At 42.2% G+C, this 26,027-nt stretch overlaps 1 protein-coding gene across 23 annotated transcripts in view; it reads left to right on the forward strand.

The window, feature by feature from the left end:
- LOC121532940 (receptor-type tyrosine-protein phosphatase S) overlaps positions 1-22,043 on the forward strand; it is a 225,496-nt gene extending 203,453 nt beyond the window's left edge. For all 23 annotated transcript variants that reach the window (XM_045226526.1, XM_045226525.1, XM_045226528.1 and 20 more), the window contains 7 exons: positions 1,373-1,658; positions 6,934-7,112; positions 7,259-7,385; positions 7,844-7,969; positions 12,292-12,446; positions 17,157-17,292; positions 17,923-22,043. In XM_045226526.1, the coding sequence (XP_045082461.1) occupies positions 1,373-1,658; positions 6,934-7,112; positions 7,259-7,385; positions 7,844-7,969; positions 12,292-12,446; positions 17,157-17,292; positions 17,923-17,991 (1,078 nt within the window). In that variant the 3' untranslated portion in view covers positions 17,992-22,043. The remainder of the gene's footprint in view (positions 1-1,372; positions 1,659-6,933; positions 7,113-7,258; positions 7,386-7,843; positions 7,970-12,291; positions 12,447-17,156; positions 17,293-17,922) is intronic.
- Positions 22,044-26,027: the final 3,984 nt, after the last annotated feature.

The following is a 26,027-nucleotide window of genomic DNA, read 5'->3' on the forward strand; positions in this document are numbered from 1 at the left end:
AATTGAAAATTAAATTTCTTTCAAAGTATCTGTCTTTTTCAAACAAGCATTGCAGAGCTGGCTACAATTTCAATTTCATCCCCTTGAAAAGATATAACAAGTATTACAAAAATATTAAGGCTGAACTCAAATGTGCTGGTTGATTAAAGACCTGTATTTATTGGAAATATGTTTTGTTTTTAAATTATATTGTAAATTTAAATGGTAGAGTTATGTCTTTCATGGAGTTATCAGAATTGTATGGGAAGGTCTGCTCAATCCAAGATTACAACAAATTGATTATAGCATTACCCCAAAAATGGAGGAGGCAGGTGGCAGTGGGAGGAGGTAGGGAACTGGTCTGTCTGCCCAATATAAAGGATCAAAACCTGCGGAGGAATAAAAATAGCATAAATAGGAAAGTATTTGATGACTAGGATGTTGACAGCTGTGCCATACAGATTGCAAAATAGTTGGGAAGAGATTTTTGATGTACCGATTCCATGGTATGAGTTGATATATAAAACAACCAAAGATTCAAGACTTCAGCAAATGATTATATAGAATTCTTACCACCAACAAAATGTTGAATATTTGGGGCATACAATCATCGAAGTTCTGCAGATTTTGTTGTGAGGATATAGAATCAATAGACCATTTGTTTTGGTATTGCCCTCAGGTAGCCTGTTTCTGGTCTCAGGTTCAGGAATGGCTGAAAATGCATAAAATGGATCTAAAATTGACCCTAGAAATAGTACTGTTGGGAGATCTGGAGAGACCGGGTCAGTCAACTACTAATATACTAATACTCTTAGTAAAAGTATTTATCTTCAACTCGCATGGTCTCGGATGGTTGAGGGGCAGCTCTTGGGGGAACTGTGGGGGGGATCTTGGAGGGCTGATGGCCTGGCGGTTGGGAGCTTGGGCCGGTGGCTGACGGATCGCTGGTTTGGGTCCCCGTTTTTGACCTTGTGGGAGATCTGTCAACGTGCCCTTGAGCAGGGCGTTGACCCTGGGTTGCTTCTGTGTGTCGCTCTGGATGGGAGTCTGTTAGATGACTCGTGTGATGTAGTTGCTGAGCGGCTTCACTGCAAGTATATTGTATGTTTTAAATATTCAATAAATATAGTTTTTTAAGTATTAAAAAATAACAAAAATAATAACATTGTCAAAGCAATCCACAATGGAAGATAAATCTCAAATACCTGATCTGTGATGAAATTGTATCTGTCCGTTTTATGTGATTTTAAAGCCCAATCCCTAATGTTCTCTCTCTCTGTCTATCTCTCCCCCTCTCCCCATTCTCTTCTCTCGCTCCCTCTTTTCCCCTCTCCCTCTCCCCCTCCCCCTTATGCCCCCCTTCCCTTCCAATCCTCTCTCCCTCCTCTCCCAGTGCGGGTGTTGGGCGGACGGGCTGCTTCATTGTGATCGACGCCATGCTGGAGCGCATCAAGCATGAGAAGACGGTGGACATCTACGGCCACGTGACGCTAATGCGCTCGCAGCGAAACTACATGGTGCAGACGGAGGACCAGTATAGCTTCATCCACGACGCGCTGCTGGAGGCAGTGGCGTGCGGCAACACGGAGGTGGCGGCCAGGAGCCTGTACTCGTACATCCAGAAGCTGGCCCAGGTGGAGACGGGCGAGCACGTCACCGGCATGGAGCTGGAGTTTAAGGTAGGGGATGTAGATATAGATAGGTACAGGGAAACTGAGTTAGGGAGGATGGGGAAGGTACAAAATGGAGGATGTTTGTTTGGTAGAGTGGAGCAGAGCCTGAGTTTAAGGTAGGCCATAGACATGTAGGTACGTAGGCTGCAGTGAACCTGAGAAAAGAGAGGGTGGGGAAAGGCACAAAATTGAGGTTTATTTAGGTTTAGGCCTACCAATACCAAACCATAAATTATGTTGAGACACAAAATTTAGCTTTTATCTTCAGTTGCTCTCAATGCTCTGTCACATCCATGATATCTTTGAGCCAGAGGTAAAACACTAACGTTTAAATTTAAATGGCCTTGGAATCATTTTAAATATATATTGACTTGTATATATTTTATACCGGTACATTAAATTGGGCATATCCATACCACATTCAATTGATGTAGATTCAAATGTTAATAGACAGTTTATTATACTTTATTCATGTGAGCCTTAATCTCAATCATTCAGTCACTGTTTGCTCACACCACTCAGTACCATTGTCTTTTAAAAAGCTAGAAATTGAATAGTTAAGCTGTCTGCTCTTTATCCTTGGTGTGAATCTATTTCTGAAGGATTTCAAATAATATGCTCCAGATAGAGCAGCTTTGTGATCAGTGTATAGACTCCAAATGAAGGATTATTCTGAAAAAGCATAACAAGATTCATTTCAAACTTAACAAATAACTGCTTAGATGAGAACCCATTATCCAAACCTGGAAGCGCATGGAATCTGGCCGAACACTTAGTGAGAGACCGACGATCCAATCCTATCCAAACTTTGTTGTTCCCCCTTGCACAACAACACACTTGACCTTGAATTACACATGTACATGCCCCTATCTCGCCTCGAAATCATTTGTAATATACCCAATGCCATTTATCATCTCGCAGCGCTAAGAAACAATAATGATGACGGTTTCATCTAAGACATTTGCTACAGTATACCATGATAGAATCTCTAATAGCTACAGCCCCATCTGTAATAGCGATAATGGTACTACGAGGTATAAAGTCACGTCGGATTAATAACGGCGAATGGCGGCGGTCGTGGCGCGAGAACGTTAGTGAGGAGATGTAATTAATAGTTGATGATGACAAATGGCGAGGCGGACGGCGAGGGCAAGCGGGAGGGTCCCCTCACAAATGAACAGAGAGACGTTACTGCGTCTTAGAAAGGAGTTGCTCTGACAGTTAGTCAGTGTTTCCCAAACTCGGTCCTGGGGACCCCAAGGGGTGCACGTAGGGCTGTTACGGTGACCATATTACCGCCACACCAGCGGTCAAATTCCACATGACCGTTTATTCATGGAAACTAGGCTTCTCCTAGCTCTGATGCTGCTGATGGTCATTAGTAGTAGCCTACCAAACTTGCTAACTGCCTGGTACTTATCACTCTGTTGTCCCTCTAATCACTCTGACATCAATGCAATTGTAATCGAAAACCTTCATGAGAGCCCATGAGCACATGTGCAACATTTCTATAGGCTATGCAATTGAGTGAGAAAACAGAGTTTTGATGGCCTCTATTAAAAAGAGGAGGATCCCATCAGCTTTCTATAGGCTAGGCCTACTATATTTATTTCTCAACTTTCCTAATATTAAGCACATTGCTTCTCTTTACAACAGGAGTATAGCCTACCTGGCTGGCATGAAAATGAACCACGGGAAAAGCATCCTCCATTCGCTATTTAAGTGCATAGATGACATGTATTTTTTCCCCCTTCCCCTGTTTCGAGACAGGTGCATGATAATGGTCCATTCTAAATCAAAACAAATTTCACACATAGATTATATTATTTAGTATATGTAAAGATTAAATCAAAAATAGTCTGATGGGTGACAATATTAGCCTATCCCTTCTGAACGATATATTATTACTTGTGAATGATGCCCAGCTTGTGTGCAGTAAAGCAAGAAACAGCACATGCCTTTTCAAATCATAGTCGCACACCTTATGTAGCCTAGCCCATAGGCCTATATGTTTTTATATGTTTTCTATCACTACTTAAGTGGCCAAATATCTTCTTAAAATTAATTACATTAATCTGCTTTACAACAGGTGTAAAGCCTAACTGGCATACATACGCGGCGCGTGAGTTTCAAGTTTGGGGAAGACAATTTTCACCATAGAAATGCACCTTTATAATAATAGCATTACATGCATAATAGCATTTGCGGTAACTTTTGAGAATAGTGTTTTCCCGCTAATTGATTGCATTTTGGAACATTGGCGTTTATAGCCTACTGCTATGTGTGCATTGCTGCGCTTATAATGTGAAGAAATAGCCTAATAGTTTATCAACATTTTAAGGTGAAAGTTCTGATCTGTTGCATCAGCCTCATTGCTTTTAAAAGGTTTTTTGATGCTTGTGGTTGTATTAATCTGGGATCTATCACAATTTACAACTGTCCCAGACTAAGTTGGGAATATTTATTTATCGCACAGAATATAATAGGTCAACTTTTGTACTATGGGGGATAGCTGTTCGTTAGGCCTACTCATCTTATTGACTGGCGAAAGTAAATGTGGACAGTTCTTCCAACATCTTCAATATGCACCTCGGAATTCGATAAGGACTGCCACAGATGTGTCCCCGATGTGTCTTTCTTCACTTGTAGCCTGTGAGAAAAACCTGTTCACGTGACGGGCATTGGCTAATAAGAATTGAGATATCTGAGAGAGCCATGTGAGTGAGAGGTGCTTCAGAGCACGCTGCTGGGAGAAGGGAATTATAATCATTATATTCAGCCCAAGGGCACAATGGCCACTGGCTTCAAAAGGCAAGGATTCTTTTAGGGGGCATTACGGCTACATAAAGGGGATACCGCCGGGAAATTCGATGCATTATCAAGTGCTTGTCAAATTGTGAATGAGAGACTTATGAAGTGTGTACAGCCTGCGCAAAAAACTAAGCAGAGCTCATGCCTTTCATGCGACTTTTTTCAAATCATCATTAGAGTCGCATCATGCAGCCTTAGAATGTATTAAAAACCAAAACATATAGCCCAACATTTGTATCACAACTAAAGTTGCATAAATAACTCTAAATTAAGCACATAGGAGGACCTGTTTCTTTGTTAACTGCTCAACACAGAATAGCAGCATGTGCGCACTCCCTCAAATCGTTTGGAGAAAATATCCTTTCTATTTTATTGAGTTATGTTCAATTGTATTCGTCATCCTATCAAATAATATAAAATAATGCCAAGGAATTCTAAGCAAATCTTGTCTGTTAAATGAACTTGTGTATCCCATAGCCATATGGCATAGCCAGATCAGGGCCTAACATAAGGACAACTCAGAGTAGGCTATTCTGTTCTTCTGAAATAGACTACATTGCATTGCTTGACAATCACCGGCTGACAAAATGTAATGACCGCCACAGCCTTAGGTGCACGTTTAGATTTTTTCCCTAGCACTACACAGCTGATTCAAATAGGACCGAGTTTGGGAAACCCTGCTCTATAGGCTTGAGATCAGTACAGTCGTCCATAGCGATGTTTATGCCTTTGTTTACTTACGACTGCCAGCACGCACACCAGACCTGGGTTCAAATAGTATAGCAACGCTTCAGCTATGCTTGATTAAGCTTGCCTGGCCCAATGGAACCAATGGAATAGTCCCAAAAATGCAAATCCCGCCCATCATGCTTAGCATCATGGTAGTGGTAGGCTACATGACAGAGAACATAAGTACAGTATCATCCAGAACTCCCTGTGGAAAGGAGTACGAGAGTGGAGAAAATATGGCAACTAAGGTTGTTTCTTTGACTAGAGGTTTCCTAGGTGCATCTCTGCCCTTAGGGAGGAAGGAAAAGGAGGACGGGTTGCCAGATTGGTTGGTTTCCAATCCAAACTCTCCCCCCGGAGTTTGGTGTAGTAGCAGCTCTGGGCGTCTTTAGCCTTGCCAGCCCGTCTCATACCCTTCCAGGTGCCTCTGTAAAAGGGGGATCAAAGGGAAGAAAGGAGAGAGGGAAGAGAGGAGGGGATGGGGACAGGAGGGTTGACCCAAATCCAAGTGGCAATGACAGACTGGGCTTTTGGCACTGAAAGAGAGAGGGAGAGAGAAGAGGGGGATGAGGGAGAAAGAGAGAGAGAGAAGGGGAGAGGGAGAGAGAGAAAAAATTACATAGGGGGAATGAGTGAGAGACATTTTAGGGAGGGAGGAAGGAGTAGCGAGAGTTAAGTTGAGAGAAAGATTGAGAGAGAAGGGATAGAGAGAGGCTGTCAGAAAAGGTATAGCTTACACACAGCAGACATCAAGGTCAAAGGAGCGAATGGGGAGAAGAGGGGGATGAGGAGAAGGTGGTGAGGTGGCTGGTGCTGGACACGTGTGTGTGTGTGTGTGTGTGTGTGTGTGTGTGTGTGTGTGTGTGTGTGTGTGTGTGTGTGTGTGTGTGTGTGTGTGTGTGTGTGTGTGTGTGTGTGTGTGTGTGTGTGTGTGTGTGTGTGTGTGTGTGCACGTGCGTTTGAGGGATGATATTGTCAGACAGACTGACCCACAAACTGCCTTGACGGTCCCTTTGATGGTCATTTGTCAGTACAGGTACCAATTTGGATCATGACACTGTGTGTGTGCACGGGCATGCTCGAATGTATTCTGTGTGACTGTGTGCTCGACTGTTTGTAGAGCATATATCAGACCCCCATTATCAAAGACTTGAGTGACCCACTTTTTGCAGATGGGTTTACAGCCTCATAGAAACCCCTCTCTCCAGTTTCTGTTTGATGCTAGCTTGTTACAGTAGTACAGACTAGTGCTTCAAGTCATACTATCTTACTTCATAGCACCTCACACGTGACTTCACATCGCAAGGTACACAGGGATATGAAAAGAAAATGGGCAGTAGAATAAAGACTGTGTTCTTTGATTGCTCCATCCAGCCATACATTATGAAAGCATTCATCAAATAGATGTGTCTTCATTTATAAGGTGCTTTAGCGATCGTTTAAGGCTCGGCTCTGTCTCGCTCAGATAAGATTAGATCTCACAGTTCTTTATTACTCTGCAGTCGTTAATCTCTCGCTCTCCTTCCATCTCGCCTTCTCTCTCTACCACTTTCTGTCCTTTTGACTTTCGTTCCATATGACTCCATCCATCCCTCTCTCTCTCCCTCTATCTCCTTCCTTCCCCCTCTTCTCTCCCCTCTTCTCTTCTCCCATCCCTCCACCTCCCCCTCTCCCCCTCTCTCCTCCTCTCCATCTCTCCCTCATCCCCCCATCCACCCCTCCAACTCCTCCTCTTCTACAGCGCCTGGCCAATTCCAAGGCCCACACGTCCAGGTTCATCAGTGCCAACCTGCCCTGCAACAAGTTCAAGAACCGTCTGGTGAACATCATGCCCTACGAGACCACCCGCGTCTGCCTGCAGCCTATCAGGGGCCTCGAGGGCTCCGACTACATCAACGCCAGCTTCATCGATGGATACAGGTAGGTGGAATGGGTGGGTGGGTGGGGGAGAGAGAGAAAGAGGGGGAGGGGTGTGTGTGTTTGCATGCATGCCTGTCTGTGACTGTCTGTCTGTCTGACTCAGCACGCTACATGTCTGACCTGAATGTGTGTGTGTGTGTTGCCAGGCAACAGAAGGCCTACATCGCCACGCAGGGCCCATTGGCAGAGACCACAGAAGACTTCTGGAGGATGCTGTGGGAGAACAACTCTACCATCGTAGTCATGCTCACCAAACTCAGAGAGATGGGCAGGGTAGGAGACAGTTTATTTGTCTTTCTTTCTTTCTTTTCTCTCTCTCTCTCTCTCTCTCTCTCTCTCTCTCTCTCTCTCTCTCTCTCTCTCTCTCTCTCTCTTCTCTCTCTCTCTCTCTCTCTCTCTCTCTCTCTCTCTCTCTCTCTCTCTCTCTCTCTCTCTCTCTCTCTCTCTCTCTCTCTCTCTCTCTCTCTCTCTCTCTCTCTCTCTCTCTCTCTCTCTCTCTCTCTCTCTCTCTCTCTCTCTCTCTCCCAGACCCACTCACCTCAAGCATTCTTCTCTCTGTCCATCATTCAGCGTTGTTATCCTCTGTAGTGCAGTCATCACTACTACCCCAATGACAAACGGAACACATGCCTAACCTGCGCTAACTGTAGTCTATGTATCCACGTGCATCTCAAAGATCTATTTATCCTATGCCTCCTCACATGTTTGTGTCTCTCTCTCTGTGTTCACAGGAAAAATGTCATCAGTACTGGCCCGCTGAGCGTTCGGCCAGGTACCAGTACTTTGTGGTGGACCCCATGGCTGAGTACAACATGCCCCAGTACATCCTCCGAGAGTTCAAAGTCACCGACGCCAGGGTAAGTGTGTGCTTGTGTGTGTGTGTGTGTGTGTGTGTGTGCGTGTGCGTGTGTGTGTGTGTGTGTGTGTGTGTGTGTCCATGCGTATGTCCTTTCCTTAGAGATGACATATTCTATTTCTATTTATGTCTCTCTCCCATAAATACTATGTCTAGAAATGCTACTGTACTAAACACTGAGTATTCCATAACATAGATTGACCAGGTGAATCCAGGTGAAAGCTATGATCCCTTATTTATGTCACTTGTTAAATCCACTTCAGTCAGTGTAGATGAAGGGGAGGAGACAGGTTAAAGAAGGATATTTAAGCCTTGAGACAATTGAGACATGGATTGTGTATGTGTGCCATTCAGAGGGTGAATGGGCAAGACAAAAGATTTAGGTGCCTTTGAAAGGGGTATTGTAGTAGGTGCCAGGTGCACCGGTTTGTGTCAAGAACTGCAACGCTGCTGTTAATTTTTTCGCTCAATAGTTTCCTGTGTGTATCAAGAATGGTCCACCACCCAAAGGACATCCAGCAAACTTGACACAACTGTGGGAAGCAATGGAGTCAACATGGGCCAGCATCCCTGTGGAATGCTTTCGACACCTTGTAAAGTCCATGCCCCGATGAATTGAGACTGTTCTGAGGGCAAATGTTTTGTATACTTAGTGTACATGCCTAGTGTATGTTCCATTCAACCTTTCATCTGTATCATTAGTGAGACCGGAGAAAGCAAGCTGATTGAGGCCATTTTTCTCCATCACATGATGGGGTATGTGTCATGAGTATGATAGTATGGTTGCTCATTATACCACCTTTAAAGGGGCAATCTGTAGTTCAAACAACAACAAAGTGGCCACTCCGCCACTGTTTTGGTAAACAACTGAGGGATTGGGTTGGAGAAGATCGCAGATTGCCCCTTTTAATGACAATATTTAGATCCAGAGAGAGCTTTGACCTGATGAAGATCCTCTTGATCGAAATGTTGTACAAACGTTGTGTAGGTGTTATAAGGAGCATACAGTGTGAAGCGCTTTTTGTCCTTTTCATATATGTACCATTAGCCCATTTTAGGGAAGTGCATAAGACCACAACCATTTCTATGATAATATGATTGTCAGTGGTCTGTTTAAGCACTAAGGCCCATTGTACAGTATAGGCGGCCATTTTGTGTCCAATGTAACGGTAACTGTATTGCAGCACACTAGCCCACATGTTGGATTGCTGCTTGAGCCAGCATGGCGGCTAGTTAGGAGCACTCATGTTGGTCTGGGAAAAAAACACTTTACACACTGGCCTAGCCCTCAGCCCCCTGCTACTCCCACTGGGCAGATTAGACATACATGCCGCTTAAGCTGGTGCTCTAGGTACCACACACAAACTATACCTTCCCCTACCACACACACACACACACACACACACACACACACACACACAGTAAGGAGTGCCTGGGAAAGGTGGACTGGAGCGGCAGCAGCAGTGGTGGTTCTAGGCTGTCTTAATTGTGATTGAATCATCAAAGCGGCCCACTCCAGTAATCAGGTTGGGCCGTACGCGTAAGCTCTCCCCAAGAAATGAAAGGGACCTCTAATCAGAGGTGACTGGAGGAAGAGAGGGAGACAGACGAGGAGCGGAGAGAGAGAGAGAGAGAGAGAGAGAGAGGTGGGTGGGTGGGTGGGAGAGAGAGGGAACGAATAAGAGGTGGTTGGTATGTCTGTGTGGAAAGAGTAGGGTTGTGTGTGTGTGTGTGTGTGTGTATGTGTGTGTGTGGGTGCGCGTGCGTGTGTGTGTGTGCACATATTCATGTGCATGCAATAGCAGAGACTCCACATTTCAGCTGTATCTGCTAGCGAGGCAATCACGTATTTAATCACACAATTTGACACAGTGTGCAGCCCCTAAGGTTGTGTGTTAAATGTATTTATTTAGATTTGTCTCTACGCGCTTCATTAATTGTGTTGTTGTTGTTTTTTCTTCTCCTTCGCTTTTAATCCGTGCGGGGAGGCAAAATGTTTTCAAATTAGGTTTAAAGGAAAAAACAGAATGGTAAGAGAGAGATAAGAGAAAACAGTTGCTTGTGACAGTCAAATTAAAGACACTTTTACACTGATGAGTCTGAAGACTAGTCATCAAGGACATTTTTTGGGGAGTATTAGGACTTCTTAGCCTTTTGCTTGGGACATTTATACTGAACAAAAACATAAATGCAACATGCAACAATTTCAAAGATTTTACTGTGTTACAGTTCATATAAGGAAATCAGTCAATTGAAATAAATAAATTAGGCCCAAATCTATGGATTTCACATGACTGGCAATACAGATATGCACCTGTTGGTCACAGATACCTTTAAAAAGAAAGATAAGGGCATGGATCAGAAACCAGTCAGTGTCTGGTGTGACCACCATTTGCCTCATGCAGCCCGACACATCTCCTTCGCATAGAGTTGATCAGGCTGTTGATTATGGCCTGTGGAATGTTCTCTTCAATGGCTGTGCGAAGTTGCTGGATATTGGCGGGAACTGGAACATGCTGTCGTACACATCGATCCAGATCATCCCAAACATGCTCAATGCACTCATTGTCTGGTGAGTATGCAGGCCATGGAAGAACTAGGACATTTTCAACTTCCAGGAATTGTGTACAGATCCTTGCAACATGGGGCTGTGCATTATCATGCTGAAACATGAGGTGATGGCGAAGAATGAAAACCCCACCGCCACCATGGGGCAGTCTGTTCACAATGTTGACATCAGGAAACCGTTCGCCCACACGACGCCTTACACTTGGTCTGTGGTTGTGAGGCTGGTTGGACGTACTGTAAATTTATGGTAGATAAATTAACATAAAATTATCTGGCAACAGCTCTGGTGGACATTCCTGCAGTCAGCATGCCAATTGCACACTCCCTCAAAACTTGAGACATCTGTGGCATTGTGTTGTGTGACAAAACTGCACATTTTAGAGTGGCCTTTTATTGTCCCCAGCTCAAGGTGCACCTGTGTAATGATCATGCTGTTTAATCAGCTTTTTGATATGCCACACCTGTCAGGTGGATGGATTATCTTGGCAAAGGTGAAATGCTCACTAACATGGATGTATTCACATTTGTCCTCAAAATTGAGAGAAATAAGCTTTTTGTGCGTATGGAACATTTCTGGGATCTTTTATTTCAGCTCATGAAACATGGGACCAACACTTTACATGTTTATATTTTTGTTCAGTGTATTAAGGCTACGAACCAATTCAACATACAGCCTCCTCTCCTTTTCTCTTTTCCTTGTCTCCTTTCCAGACAATGGACCTGAAATCACTTGATGGGTATAAGCAGTATAGTGGAAGCCAATCTACTCTGTTCAATGATCAGTCATCAAGCAAAGGAGACAAGGCTAAGGACTAGGGAGTGTTTGAGGAGTATAAGGACGTAGCCTTTGGTTCTGTATTGTATCCTCAGCCTCAGTTGCCAAATTCAAATTCAGAGACTGTTTCCTTTCCCTTCCAGTCGACTACTGAGATTAAGACACCACCATAATTGACTACCCTTCGGCAGAGATTCAAATAAAGCAATTTTCTCAATTAGTGTAAGTCCAGTCCGCACCGATGTGGACTGGAGCGGCAGCTCCAGTCCTCCATCCAGGAGGACTGGTTGCATGTCATTTTTTGCATGTCAGGTCCCTCCATCCATCAGTCCTCCATCCAGGATTACCCCGTTTAACACAATGTTTAGAAGAAGACGCTTGTCATGCCAGATGCCCTATTGATTTCCTCTAACCGGGACTTATTCCACTGAAGAAATGACAAGTTAAAATGATAGAGGGAGGGAGAAGGAGAGGGGGAAAGAGAGACAGAGGGAGTGAAATAAAGGAAAGATTGTTAGAGAGCGAGAGAAAGGGAGAAAATAGTTAGAGAGAGAAAAAGCGAACTGATAGACTGTCAGATGAACGTCAGGGGAGACAGGTCATTGTGGTGTTGTATGATGGTGAAGTTGAACTGGCCAGTTGTTGTTGTTATTGTGCGGTCTACTAGACACAGATAGGGACAGCGTTGGGACTTGGCGGTTCGCTGACCCCAGATCAAGTTTCTCTCTGGGGTGTGTAGTGAAACAGTTATTGTTTCTGTTGCTGAATCAGTTTGTTTGCTTGGTATGTGGTCGTCATAGTGGACAATGAAAGAGTCTGTGACACAGAGGACGTAAAGTGAAGGATCTTGGTTTTTACTGACCAACCCCTCTCTTTTTCTCTCCCTTTACATAATTTTGTCTTTCCCTTTTTCTCGATCCTCCTCTTTCTCCTCTCTTACCCTTTCCATCCATTCTTCTTCTTCTCTTTCCCTTTCTCAGGATGGGCAGTCCAGGACAGTGCGGCAGTTCCAGTTCACTGATTGGCCGGAGCAGGGGGTGCCCAAGTCAGGGGAGGGCTTCATAGACTTCATAGGCCAGGTGCACAAAACTAAGGAGCAGTTCGGCCAGGACGGACCCATCTCTGTCCACTGCAGGTAAGGGCCCTGTTTGTGTATGTGTGTGTGTGTGCATGTCTGTGTCTGCGTGTGTCAGAGTGTGTCTGCGTGTGTCTGTGTGTGTCTGTGTGTGTCTGTGTGTATCTGTGTGTTTATGCGTGTGTACATGGGCCTGCGTGTAGGTGTGAGACATGTTAGACATGTGTCAGTGGTGTTCTTTATAATTCAGACTGACACCATTATATGTACCTAACAATGTCAGCATATAACATATCATCCGGAGTCTGTAGGTGTGTAGGTGTCCGACATCCGGATTGATACCTTGTGTTGTTAAGGGGATTACAACCAGCCTCCCGTGGTGCTAGTCTTAATGTCCTCCTCAGACATGATGCATGTTTTTTTCTCTCTCTCTCTCTCTCTCTCTCTCTCTCTCTCTCTCTCTCTCTCTCTCTCTCTCTCTCTCTCTCTCTCTCTCTCTCTCGATCTCTCATTCTTTATCAATCTCTCTCACTCTCTAACAACTCTCTCTCTCTCTCTCTCTCTCTCTCTCTCTCTCTCTCTCTCTCTCTCATTCTCTATCAATCTCTCACTCTCTAACAATCTCTCTCTCTTTCTCTCTCTCTCTCTCTCTCTCTCCTTACTGCCACTGCAATGGGCTGGCATTACAACGCCAAAGGCTCAGCTCATTCATAATTGATCACACGGAGCGGCAGCCTGGCATTTGTAAATGGGAGGCACATGAAATAATTTGTCAATTTTTATTTTATGATTCCCTGTGTGATAAATGTTTATCACATGGTGTTATTTTTCTTCCAAGGTAACCTTAGTAATTTGGCAAGCATATTCAGCAAAAATATTTGTGTGGCTACCACCTCTGGGGTACCACTGAAATGTGTTACTTAGTATGTTTATGCTTCAAAAAAAGAAGTCCCTGCACGCTGCTAACTTGCAAAGTTTCATCATTGTATTGAAACAACATGTTGTTGGTTGAAAATTAAAACGTCCACTTTGCATCCTTTTTCCTTTGCAAAGTCACCAAAAATTAGCCTGGTCCCAGATCTGTTTGTACTGTATAGCCAACTCCTGTGGTTGCATAAACAGATCTGGGACCAGGCTAACATGAGATCTACCTATACACTAGATCTACCTATATGGACATCATTATGATGTCACCAGACTTTCACCACCATACTCCCATGTGGAAAGTACGATATCACCGCCAGACATTGCATATACCCTTTAAGAGAGAGGGCTGTGTCTTAGGACCTGCAATAAAGCTGAGATATCCTCTCTTGATGAAAGGATTTAGCCCAGCAGCCTGCTAGAGGAGGCACAGCTAATGCAGCGGCTCAGGAAGGCGAGGGCTCAGTGGTTATGTCCCAAATGGCAACCTATTCCCTTTATAGTGAACTTCTTTTGACCAGAGCCCTATGGTGCCATTCGGGACGCATACAGTGAGAGCATTGTCTTCACCACACATTGGCATTTTGAGCACAGGCCCTGGAGTGTTATTGCAGTACTACTCTAACACCTCGGAAATCAGCTCAGTTCTGACGCAATGCATGCTGGGAAGTAGGAACGAGTCAGGGATGCCCCCTCCCTCTGTTGCTGTTCTCGGAAAGCTCCGGAAGTCCAATACTGAGAACTGGGCTCAGCTACTGTCTGTCTGTCTGGAGTGTCTGTCTGTCTGGAGTGTCTGTCTGTCTGGAGTGTGTAGGTTCCCTCCTTTGTTATCCTGTTGTCCTCTCGTCGTCCTTCTCTCCCTACCTTCCTGCTCTTTGTGTGTTCCTGTCTCTTTCCACCTACTCACACTGTGTTATATCAAAAGATGGTACATTATTTTATTTTTTCTCTCTCACTTTCTTGCTTTCTATCCCCCTCTTTTGTCCTTTATCTTTCATCCCTCCGTATATTTTCTCAATCCCATGCATTTTCCCCTTCACTCTTCTCAATCGTCCAAATCAATAGAACCCAGAGAGTGTTCTTCAATGGCAGCTTCTCTAACATCAGATATGTACAGTGCAGTGTCCCTCAGGGCAGTTGCCTTAGGCCGTTACTCTTCTCTATTTTTATAAATGATTTGCCCTTACACCAAGCTAGAATGACTATGTATGCGGATGATTTCACACTCTACATGTCAGCACCCAAAGCCTGTGAGCTCACTGAAATTCTAAATAAGGAGTTACAGTCAGTATCAGAATGGGTGATTAATAATAAACTGGTTTTAAATACATCTAAAACTAAAAGCATTGTATTTGGTTCAAACATTCTCTAAAACCTAAACCTCAACTGGAGTTGTGTATAAAGGGTGTGACCATTGAGCAAGTTGAGGAAACTAAACTCCTAGGTATAACATTGGATAGTCAATTATCATGGTGTCATATTGATAAAGTTGTTGTGAAGGAAAGGAAAGGGAAAGGGGGATACCTAGTCAGTTGCACAACTGAATGCATTCAACCGAAATGTGTCCTCCGCATTTAACCCAACCCCTCAGAATAAGAAGATGGGGAGGAGTGTGTCTCATAAAAATATGTTCAGCGTTTTTTACAAAAAAATCAACTGTACTAGTTGTTCAAGATCTGGTCTTGTCCCATCTTGATTACTGTGATTATATGGTCAAGTGCAGCAAAGAAAGACCTAGCAAAGTTGCACCTGGCTCAAAACAGGGCAGCAGGCTTGCCCTTAACTGCACATACAGAACTAACATCAACAACATGCATGTCAGTCGTTCCTGATTGAGGGTTGACGAGAGATTAACTGCATCTCTTCTCGTTTTTATTAGAAGTATTACCGTAATGAAAATTCCAGATTGTCTGCATAATCAAATAACATTCAGCTCAGACACGCATACATACCCCGCAAGACATGCCACCAGGGGTCTCTTCACAGTCCCCAAGTCCTCAGAGCCATGATTGCATGGGATTCCCTTCCTCAAGCAAACAGCAAAATTACCTTAAACAACATCTCATGGAATGGCGGGGACTTTGAGGGGACACACACACAAACACACGCACACATAGACACACTCTAACACACACGTTATGTATTTAGTTGTATTGTTTGTATTGTTATATATATTTTTTTTTATTCTATTGTTTGTATATCGTTGTATTTTAAATTTGTGTGACTGTCCTTGTCCATCAGGGTACCAGTGGTTTCTTTTACTTGTCATGTTCTGTGTTTTTTGTGAACCCTATGAAGAATATCTGCTGCCTCTACAAAAGCTAATGGGGATCCAAATAAACAAACAAACAACTCTCTCTCTCCCTCTCTCTTTCTCTCTATTTTACTGCAGCCCCAATTCCTATCTAATAGAGCCACACGGTTTTTGTCATTAATTGCCTGATTACTTTCTGTGAATGGGAGTGTAAAACCTCTCATTCAATGCTGCCTTCCACGGCTGTTTGATGGAGTTTAAGAGCCATATGACAAGCTGTGACTAGCTCCCAGGGAAGAGCTTTCTCCACACTCCAGGGGAGGATGGGATTGGTGTGCAGGGATGGAGGGGTGGGTTATTTTGTTCGGTCAATCTACTATCAGAAGTTTTCGAGGTAAACAATGGTCAAAGTTATCTTTGGCAAAAAACATTGTAACCTTTCAGAAACTGTCATGGGGTGGGTAGGAGAGAAAAATAAATCTGTTGTCATATCAATTATTGTTCCATTGGTGAAGTGGAAGTCATTTCACACCAAAGTAGCTTACGGAGACAGCCCTCAAGTATTTCAGGATCAGAGTTAAGACTCACCCTATTTTGGGTGACTGTTGCAGGGAAAGGTTTGCAATGGGGGCTTAATGATGCAAAGTGTGTGTATGTGTGTGTGCATGCTCAAATGTGGGTGCGTGTTCGTGTGTGTGTGCACGCATGTGTTTATGATTGTGTACATGCGTGCATCCATGAATGCATTCGCATGTGTTCGAGATTGTGTACGTGCATGCATGTGTGTGTGTGTGTGTTCATTTTGTGTTGTGCCGGCGCGTGAGCGGGCATCAAAGTGGAATGTGTACATTCCTCACATCAAGATTACCTCTCACATTATCATTTTAAAGCCAGGTGTTAAACTGTCTAGCGATGGCAGATGATGACTCGTATCCAGGGACAGAAGAAATAAAATAGAATGACCAAAATGGACACATGATAGCTGTTACTAGAACTTGATTTCCCTAGACCCATATTTAGGGCCAGTTTCCTGGACACAGATGAATAAATCTAGCCCTAGACTAAGAATAATGTTCAATGGAGATTCTCCATTTATTCATACTTTTTAGTCTAGGATTTTAGCTTCATCTTAAAGCCGAAGTTGCTGCATACATTTTTTGACATGTAAATTAATGATATATACCCATTGATTCTTGAAGAATATAACTTATACATGCCTCATGATCTTAGTTAAACTGTCGTACATCATCAGAATCCAAAATATACGCTTGTTTTACTCCAATGTTTATAAATAATGTAAATGTAAACTAGCCTCAAAACATGGTTTCAAACTTCAATTTTAATATCATGGATGGTCAGTCCTTTCATCCATGGCTCTTTTAATGAATTTGAGAGTGGTTACATTTCTCCAGGCCCATCCCTCAGCTTTTTACTAAAACAGAGGCGGGGTGTCTGCTTTGTTATTGTTTCAATTAAGGATTCAAGCTTTAAACCAGCCAATAGACTTTAGACAACTTTAAAAATGGACGCAAGATAGAGCTCTTTGTGTGATAGTTGGATTTCATCTGGTGTGTGTGTTGTTGTTTTTCCAGTGCGGGGGTTGGCCGGACCGGTGTCTTCATTACGCTCAGCATCGTGCTAGAGAGGATGCGCTACGAGGGCGTGGTGGACATCTTCCAAACGGTCAAGATGCTGCGGACACAGAGGCCGGCCATGGTGCAGACAGAGGTGAGAGGTCACTCTAGACCACATGTGTGAAACTCAAGGCCCTAGAGTGAGCCCATTCAATCCGACCTGCGGGTGGTTTGAGTAATTTTTAATTTGGTTTATTTTTTAAAGATTTTTTTTCTCAATCGACATTTAAATGACTAAAACCAAATCGAAACAGTGTAGAAGTGATAATGGACCTACATTTATAGTCTCCTTACTCTGCCCAGCTTGCTAACAGTTATCGAAACGAAAGCTAGACAGTCAGGGAGTATCGTAAATTCCAAAAGTGATGGAAAGATAACAATTTTTTGCTAATTTTGACGGCGAGGAAGTTGAATACATTTTAAGTGCAACCTACAGACCTCGGTGAAGACCAAATGCAGGCCGCAGGGAAAAATAATTTGACGTCCCTGTTCTAGACCCACAGGCCTTTGTGGATGTTGTGGTCCTTGTGTTTTTTTATGTCGTTTGACCATGGTGCTAAGAATACGCATTAGCATTGTGTTAGCATTGGTACTGTCTGTAAGTCTTAGAGCTGCTGGCTTTGTAGTATTACATTGAACATTTGATTATTCTCTTTTTTGCTGCTATCACAATGTGATATTCATGTTTAATATTTTGTCTTTTGTCTTTGTTTTGTCTATGCAGGATGAATATCAGTTTTCCTACCAGGCGGGTCTGGAGTACCTAGGAAGCTTTGATCACTATGCAACGTAAAAAGCCATCTCTTCCCCCAAATCCGGTGTCCCCCTCAACAGTCTCCTGGGCCATAGAAACCTGCTTGAAATTTGAAATGACAACAACAACAAAAACAAACAACAACAACAACCAGAAAACAAAATTCAACCAACAGGAAAGCAAACAAATTGTAGATTTTTTTTGTAAAGAAATCCATTTAAAACACCAACAAGAGTGCAATTCCAATTGGACCTAATGGACTTTGATGCCGGTGAGTAAAGTGTAAACGATTCCATCAGCAAAACTAACTGACGCTCTCACTCGGGAGAAAGGAACCAAAAGTGGTGGCTCAAGCTGTGGGGTGGGAATAATCAAAGTGTCAGACTGCTAACCTTACCTCAAGTGTTCAGATGTGGAGGTGGACATTGTAAACATTTTGTGGACATCTATTAAAAAAATTACTACATACAAACAATACAAAGATAACAGTGAATGAAGGAAAAGTGACTAGATGAACGTGACTGAGGTAAAAAAAAAAAAAAAGCTAAGGGATTGAGAGAAACTGAGAAAAGGGTGGACTGGATGTAGCTTTCCTAGTTGTTTATTAACACTTTTGATGGCAAAACTGTGGTTGCCTGTGTACACAGATGATTGTCCCCAAGACGTCGGACACCTTTGATGAGACTAACACACTGAGTTAACGCTAAGGTACTAGCAAGAGAAGTCAACCCCCATTCGGTACCCCCTACCACTCTCAACTCTCTCTCTCTAGCAAGAGAACTTATACTGCCCATAGTTCTGGTACAACCTTTCAAACTCCAAACTCTGAACTCTTCAAGTGTCCATCATACCCACAAAGGGCATCCCTATATCCCTTCAACTCTTTGGGCTAAGAGGAGCCTCTGCAGTAAAAAATAGTCTGGGGGAAAGTGAGGACCGTCTTAAAGGGACTACCATTGGTAGATTTCGTCAAATGCCAGTTCAATCAATTTACCACGTCAGTTTCTCCAGCATTTGACTTGTGGACCGTTTTTTTGGTGCTGTTGAGGACAAACCCCACATGTTTATACAGTAACCACTGATATAGCTATCTTAGCCTCAGTCACCAAGGAAACTGGGTAAATGACCACTCTTGCAAGACCAGAGAAATGACAACCATGTCCCATGACTTTTTAGGATCACTCTTCGTTCAGGACTAGATGTGCCATGAGTTACTGGTGCAGTGTCCACATTTTGAATGGTGAGCTCGGGCGGCCTTTAGGCTACAGAACGAGTGGAATCACCACATGAGGTCGGGGCATGGTGAATGGTGAATGGCGGCAACTGGGCTCTCCGCAAACGTGTACAGTGACCAACAACCCATTGTAATCATTTGTTACTTTGTCTTACAATTACTTGTATTTCTGTGGTTTTCTGTCGATACCAAACATGCTGCTTATTCTCCTGTATGCTGTAAGTGTGACTCTTTGGGATGGGATGACGATGGAGGTGCCTGGTCTGGCCGTGGTAGTTCGCGCCCAGGTGGCTGCGACTGAAAGCGCATCCACATGTTATTGTCCCCCCCCCCACACCATCTCTCACTAGACATTTTAGTCCCAAGCTTGACTTAGCGAGAAACTAGTCCTCTTGCAGTTATGGTACTAAGAGTGGAAGAAAAGTGGTTAAAAGTAGTGAGGAACTGAGTTGATAACCCAGAGAAAGGTTCCTGTCTTTTCCCTTCCACCTATAGGCCAAAGGCCATTGAAGATGACTGGGAAAGAGGCGGCCATGTTGGATTTGGATGTCGTAATGAGAAAGTTATATCCACTATACAAATGACTTGCACATCACCAAACTTGAAACCTAAACGATAGCAGGGCCGATTCTACGCACTATGTACATGTGTCTGATAAAAACAAGCCCTCAAAGCCCCCAATTTCGTTTTTTCTCAGAGGTCAGTGCTTTGGTATACCCAGGAGTATGCTTTTACATTGGATTCTGTGAAGGGTTTTCGATTGGTATGCACACTAACAGAGTGATGAAAGGAACTGTGTGTAGTCTTTCTTATTTCCAAAAAAGCCTTATTGTTATTGTAACATTACAGAAACATTAATGTTGTATTATGATGACTATTGTTATTTTACTTTACATAGCTGACTTTTATTTTAGTTTTTGTTTAGTTTTTTAACAGAGATATTGTATCGCATTTTTTTTAAATTAGCCGTAAGAAATAAATGCTTATTTGTTCATATTATGTTAAAATACATTCTATTTTTTCACTGTAGAAATGTTAAGTATAACATGTGTTTGTGTGGATGTGTACATATATATTTATATATCGCACATTCACACATACATATATATTTAAATACAGAATATAAAGATATACCCAAACTCTTAGTATGAATTTATATTATTATTATTTTTTTCATCAACTTTCAATTGCTCATGTAAAATGATGATGGATTTTTGAATATTGTTTTTTTTGTAACCATAATCATAACCTTGGGAAATGTTGTTTGTTTCTCTGGAAACAATGAGGGGAGGTGTCTAGCCGAGCGTCGCTCCTACAACCCTTTTTAATTCCTACCACTTGGTAGACCAGTGCCGATAAGGAGATGGCATTTTTAATTGTTGTTGAAATTATTATTATCATTAACAGTAGTTATTAGTATTCGTTTGAGTATTATTTTCATAGGTAGTAGATGAAATAGCATACAAAACATTCAATTAGAGGCAAACTACATTATTACACATTTTATGAATTTGCCAGACTAAAGGTACTGTACTTTTTGACCATGTACAGACTATGATCTCCCTCTTTCTCAGAAGTCCCGTTTTTTCCTCCTTTTTATTTTGTCTTTATTTTCAGACACAACATGATCATCCCTTTGTTAGATATCAACTATGATCCAGAATATAATACCTGTAAATAAACAAATATATAGATTATATGTATTTGTATGATTTGACCCTCAACGCTCTCTTACTTCAAATCAAAGACTGAACTGCAAAGATAAGGTTCTGCTCATTGCGAAGTTCCTGGTGTTTGTAAAGCGTGCTTTCTCCCTTAGTAACATTTGTATTCCACTGCTCCATGTTCTTAAGTCCCCTCTTTCTTTGTCATATCTGCCATGTTAGCAATATCTCCTGCTAGCCACCGACAGCTAACTCTGTTATGAGACAGGTCAGTGAGGACCCATAACATTTGCCTCAGCACAGGCTTCATGCAAAGTGAACTCTGCTTCCTTCTCCAGACATTGGAAATGATGGCAACCAAAGGACTATTCCTTTCCTAAACAAAAGCTCCCAAAAAAGGAGAAGTGCTAGTTTTCCCAACTGTCTAAAAAGCCAAGAAGTAGACAGTCCATTGGCAGTCAAATGGTGAAAGAGGAGATAGTTTTGCTATTTAGCAACTGGCCATAGTGCGATGACACAGCCATTAGGGGCAAAGAACTACCACTGCCCCTGAATCATGAAATGATATAATATGTTTTGCTCACATTATAAGACTCCTATAGAACCATATTGTGTTCCTTTTTTTGCCATGTTTTGTTACGGGATGCAGAATGAATCAGGACTAAATGAGAAGGAGCCGTGTGACGCAAAGACCAGGAGAAAGGAGTACGAAACAACAAAGAATCGCTGTGAATTACTCATTTCCAGCATAACCTTTTGAACAGTGGGAATCTAACCGTTTCATATGAACTAAATCTTGAAATGAGGACTTTTTGTGACTGAATTCAAAGACTGGTTAAGGGCCCATGCCAAAAACCAAGACCGTGGACATCTTTGGAAACTTGTGTGACGTGTTACTCTTTGACTTCATGTAAAGATGCCAGACTTTTGACAACAGCAGCCAAATTACTGGAATATTCCGCAGAGGGGGGAAATTAACAAAATAGAAAAATTACTACAAAAGAATAGAACATATACATACAACAGCCAACAAAAAGATAAAGAACCCAAACTCAAGCAAAATAGTTTTTCTTTGTATGAGGGCCAAGTGCTATCACTTTCAAACTGTTACTTCTAACTGAAATGATTGGTTTAAAACCCACTGTGTATGTAGATATGTTGACTTTGTATTAAAGAAATGTTGTCTGAAAGTATACTCTGTCATTTTATTAATTTTGCACAAATATTGCCCCAAACTTTTTAACCAGGTTGAAGTACAATCAATAAGCATTCTGCGTATGGTAATGGTACACATTTTAATAAATGATTACTAAATACTAATACTTAATTATAGTGCTTGAAAGGAGAGACTCAATCTACAGGTGACACAGCGCATAGTACATAAAGCACACTTTTTTCTACCTGCTACCGTACCAATAATCAGTGTTTCTTTATGCCGTGCTGTGTTTGTAATCATTGTAAATCATTTTTATGATTGCTTAAGACACCCCATGGTTTGTTTCATCCAACACTTTATGCAAGTCATGGCTGTGGGTCCCCAATGGGCACTTATGACGAGACAAAATCAGATGAATTAAGTTGGATGTGTATCTTTTTGTGAACACATCATGCATCTGTACGAATCTGGATATCAACCTATCTCAGTAAAACATCCAATGTCCCAAGTAGCTGAAATAACCGTTCATTTTTACATCTCTTGAAATGTGTTAAAATGTCTGTAGACCTACTCCATTTCACTGAGAACCACTTTGGGCTTGTGCCATGTTTGCACAACATCTGCGAAACCATATACTGTAGATTAACAATGTGAACACCCACTACACTTGAAAGCCCCACTTGTTAAGTGAAAAATTGATCATGAAAACCCATTAGTCTCCATACGGATCCATGAAAACACACTTGTAATTGTCCTGTAAATGGTTTTGTGTTTTCCCATATTTGCTCATGTCCTGATTTATAAACATCTCGAGCCCTGTCAAGAACTTGATAAATGCCACCAAGACGGGTCGATGTGGAGGTGGGGCTTAACCTTCACCTGCTGCTATTTGCTCTGCCACCTGTCCTTCAGCCAGCCTCTCCACACATCTGCTGTGCCCAAAGCCAATATATCAGCACATGTCAGCGAGTTAACAAGTTCTTACAACTTTTATCAAATGATGGCAGACATAAGAGCTATTTATTTTAACATGTTATGATGACAGCATTTACACAAATGTCATAATCTTATAACCACATAACCATATAACCTTATAAAGTATGAAAAAGGAAAATGTTCAGGTCAAGACTGACATTTTTAAAGGGTCAGTGCAGTAAAAAACATGATTTTCCTGTGTTTTATATATATTTACACACTTTGTTGGAATAATACTGTAAAATGCCCTTTTAGTATAAGAGCTGTTTGAAAAGACCGCCTGAGATTTCTGCTTGTTTTGCAAGGGTGGAGTTTTGTACTGCCTGGTGACATCACCAGGCAGTATAGGTTATTAGACCAATAACAAATAGAGTTTGCACTCCTCTGCCAATAACAGCTAGTTTTCAGGTTACATGTCCCTCCCATTAGGCTCCTCCAATTAGGACCCTCACTCAGACCACTCCCAGACAGTCCTAGAAAAATTATTTCTTGAGAAATTGCTTTTTGCTAAGAAGCATTTTTTTCTTATTAATTTTGACCATTTGAATTGAAACCAATCAAAGTAAGTTACTTGATCATTACAAGGGCCAAAAATGAACAACCGCCACCTGCGGGTAGATTTTGGCATTTGCGGGTAAAATGTCTATTTCACCAGCCATGTTGGCAGGTGGTCAGGGCTCCACAATGCGAGCATTTCGCTCACATTTGTGAATAAAACTGGTCAAGTATGATCACATTTATAGTGAAATAAATGCTGCAGTAGCTATTTTCAAAGTATTTCCGCTGTTTTGTTTCATAGCTGCTAAATTAATCGCAAAAAGTCAAAGAACTACGAATCCTATATAGCCCATTCCACCTCGCACTGCAACACTGCCTGGCTGGGGGCTGTGCGCACGTGAAGAGCAGAGTGAAGGTTCCTTTTTAAAAGCGCTGTGCACAGGCATAAAAGTTGGTCTAATTTACTGAAACTAAAGTCTATTGAAGTGAGACTTTGTCCTTGTGTTTCTTGGCTATTTACACTACCGGTCAAATGTTTTAGAACACCTATTTATTCAAGGGTTTTTATTTATTTTTACTATTTTCTACATTGTAAAATAATAGTGAAGACATCACAAAAGATAGCCCTATTTGGTAAAAGTCCATATTATGGCAAGAACAGCTCAAATAAGCAAAGAGAAACGACAGTCCATCATTACTTTAAGACATGAAGGTCAGTCAATACGGAACATTTCAAGAACTTTGAAAGTTTCTTCAAGTGCAGTTGCTGGCTCTCATGAGGACCACCACAGGAATGGAAGACCCAGAGTTACCTCTGCTGCAGAGGATAAGTTCATTAGAGTTACCAGCCTCAGAAATTGCTGACTGTATGAATCAGGCCTTCATGGTCGAATTGCTGCAAAGCAACCATTACTAAAGGACACCAATAATAAGAAGAGACTTGATTGGGCCAAGAAACACAAGCAATGGACATTAGACCGGTGGAAATTTGTCCTTTGGTCTGGAGTCCAAATTTGAGATTTTTGGTTCCAACCGCCGTGTCTTTCTGAGACGCGGTGTGGGTGAACGGATGATCACCGCATGTGTAGTTCCCACCGTCAAGCATGGAGGAGGAGGAGGTGTTATGGTGTGAGGGTGCTTTGCTGGTGACAATTATTTAGAATTCAAGGCACTCTTAACCAGCATGGCTGCCGCAGCATTCTGCAGCGATACGCCATCCCATCTGGTTTGGGCTTAGTGGGACTATCATTTGTTTTTCAACAGGACAATGACCCAACACACCTCCAGGCTGTGTAAGGGCTATTTTACCAAGAAGGAGAGTGATGGAGTGCTTCATCAGATGACCTGGCCTCCACAATCCCCCGACCTCAACCAAATTGAGAAGGAAAAGCAGCCAACAAGTGCTCAGCATATGTGGGAACTCCTTCAAGACTGTTGGTAAAGCATTCCAGGTGAAGCTGGTTGAGAGAATGCCAATAGTGTGCAAAGCTGTCATCAAGGCAAAGGGTGGCTATTTGAAGAATCTCAAAAATAATATATATTTTGATTTGTTTAACACTTTTTTGGTTACTACATGATTCCATATGTGTTATTTCATTGTTTTGATGTCTTCACTAATATTTTACAATGTAGAAAATAGTACAAATAAAGAAAAACCCTTGAATGAGTAGGTGTGTCCAAACTTTTGACTGGCACTGTATATTTCCTGAGCTAGATATAGGACAGACTTCAAAACCTTATTCCTTATGATTATATATTTTTTACTGGCTTTTTTGCCATTGATTAATGTGTTATTCAATGTGTTTCTATGGGCTATAGTAGTAAAGGCCAAATTCTATATTTAATCAAATAATTGTTTACACTTTTAGAGGTTTAATAGATCTCTATGTGTGCCCGCGGATCTATATGTATAATCTCTCAGTGTTCGTGAGAACCTGGGCTACCGCTCAATGCAAGCCATTTCAATCTACGGTGTCCACAGATTGATTTATAAGCGAAGGTGTTGTTTGGAACTGGTACAAGAACAACGCAGGTCCCCTAAACAGGGAACTTTACATCTAAGAGGTTTTAATATCCAACATTATTGTTACATTATTAGGTTAAGGATTTATCTCTTAGAAGAGCATAATACAGTTATTATGACACACCACTTCAAGTATTATGTTAGGAATTGTCTTCTTCAACTGAAGTCAATGGCAAGCCCAGAGACTGCAGAGCTAGGGAAGTAGGATGGTAATTATGCAGTGGTTCAAACGGAAGCTTGTTAGGAGCCAGCTAAGAAAGCGATCAAAGAATCAATGTGACACTGGACCCAAAAGCCAGAAAAATTTGTAATAAATGGAAAAGCGATCAATTGGATTAGCCACAGTCCCGTGGCCGAGCTCTCTGTTGCAAATGACAAATCAATCCAATCAGGCATGGGAAAAGTAATAACCGGAAAAGGCCTCGTGTCTTGCCATTTTTTGGAGGTTATCTATTCACAAAGGTTTTTAGAATGCTGCATTATGGGTTTTCTCTGTAGTAGGCCTATGTGGTAGCACAAATTCAG

This window comes from Coregonus clupeaformis, chromosome 17 (assembly GCF_020615455.1).
Source record: "Coregonus clupeaformis isolate EN_2021a chromosome 17, ASM2061545v1, whole genome shotgun sequence".
NCBI classification, from domain to species: Eukaryota; Metazoa; Chordata; class Actinopteri; order Salmoniformes; family Salmonidae; genus Coregonus; species Coregonus clupeaformis.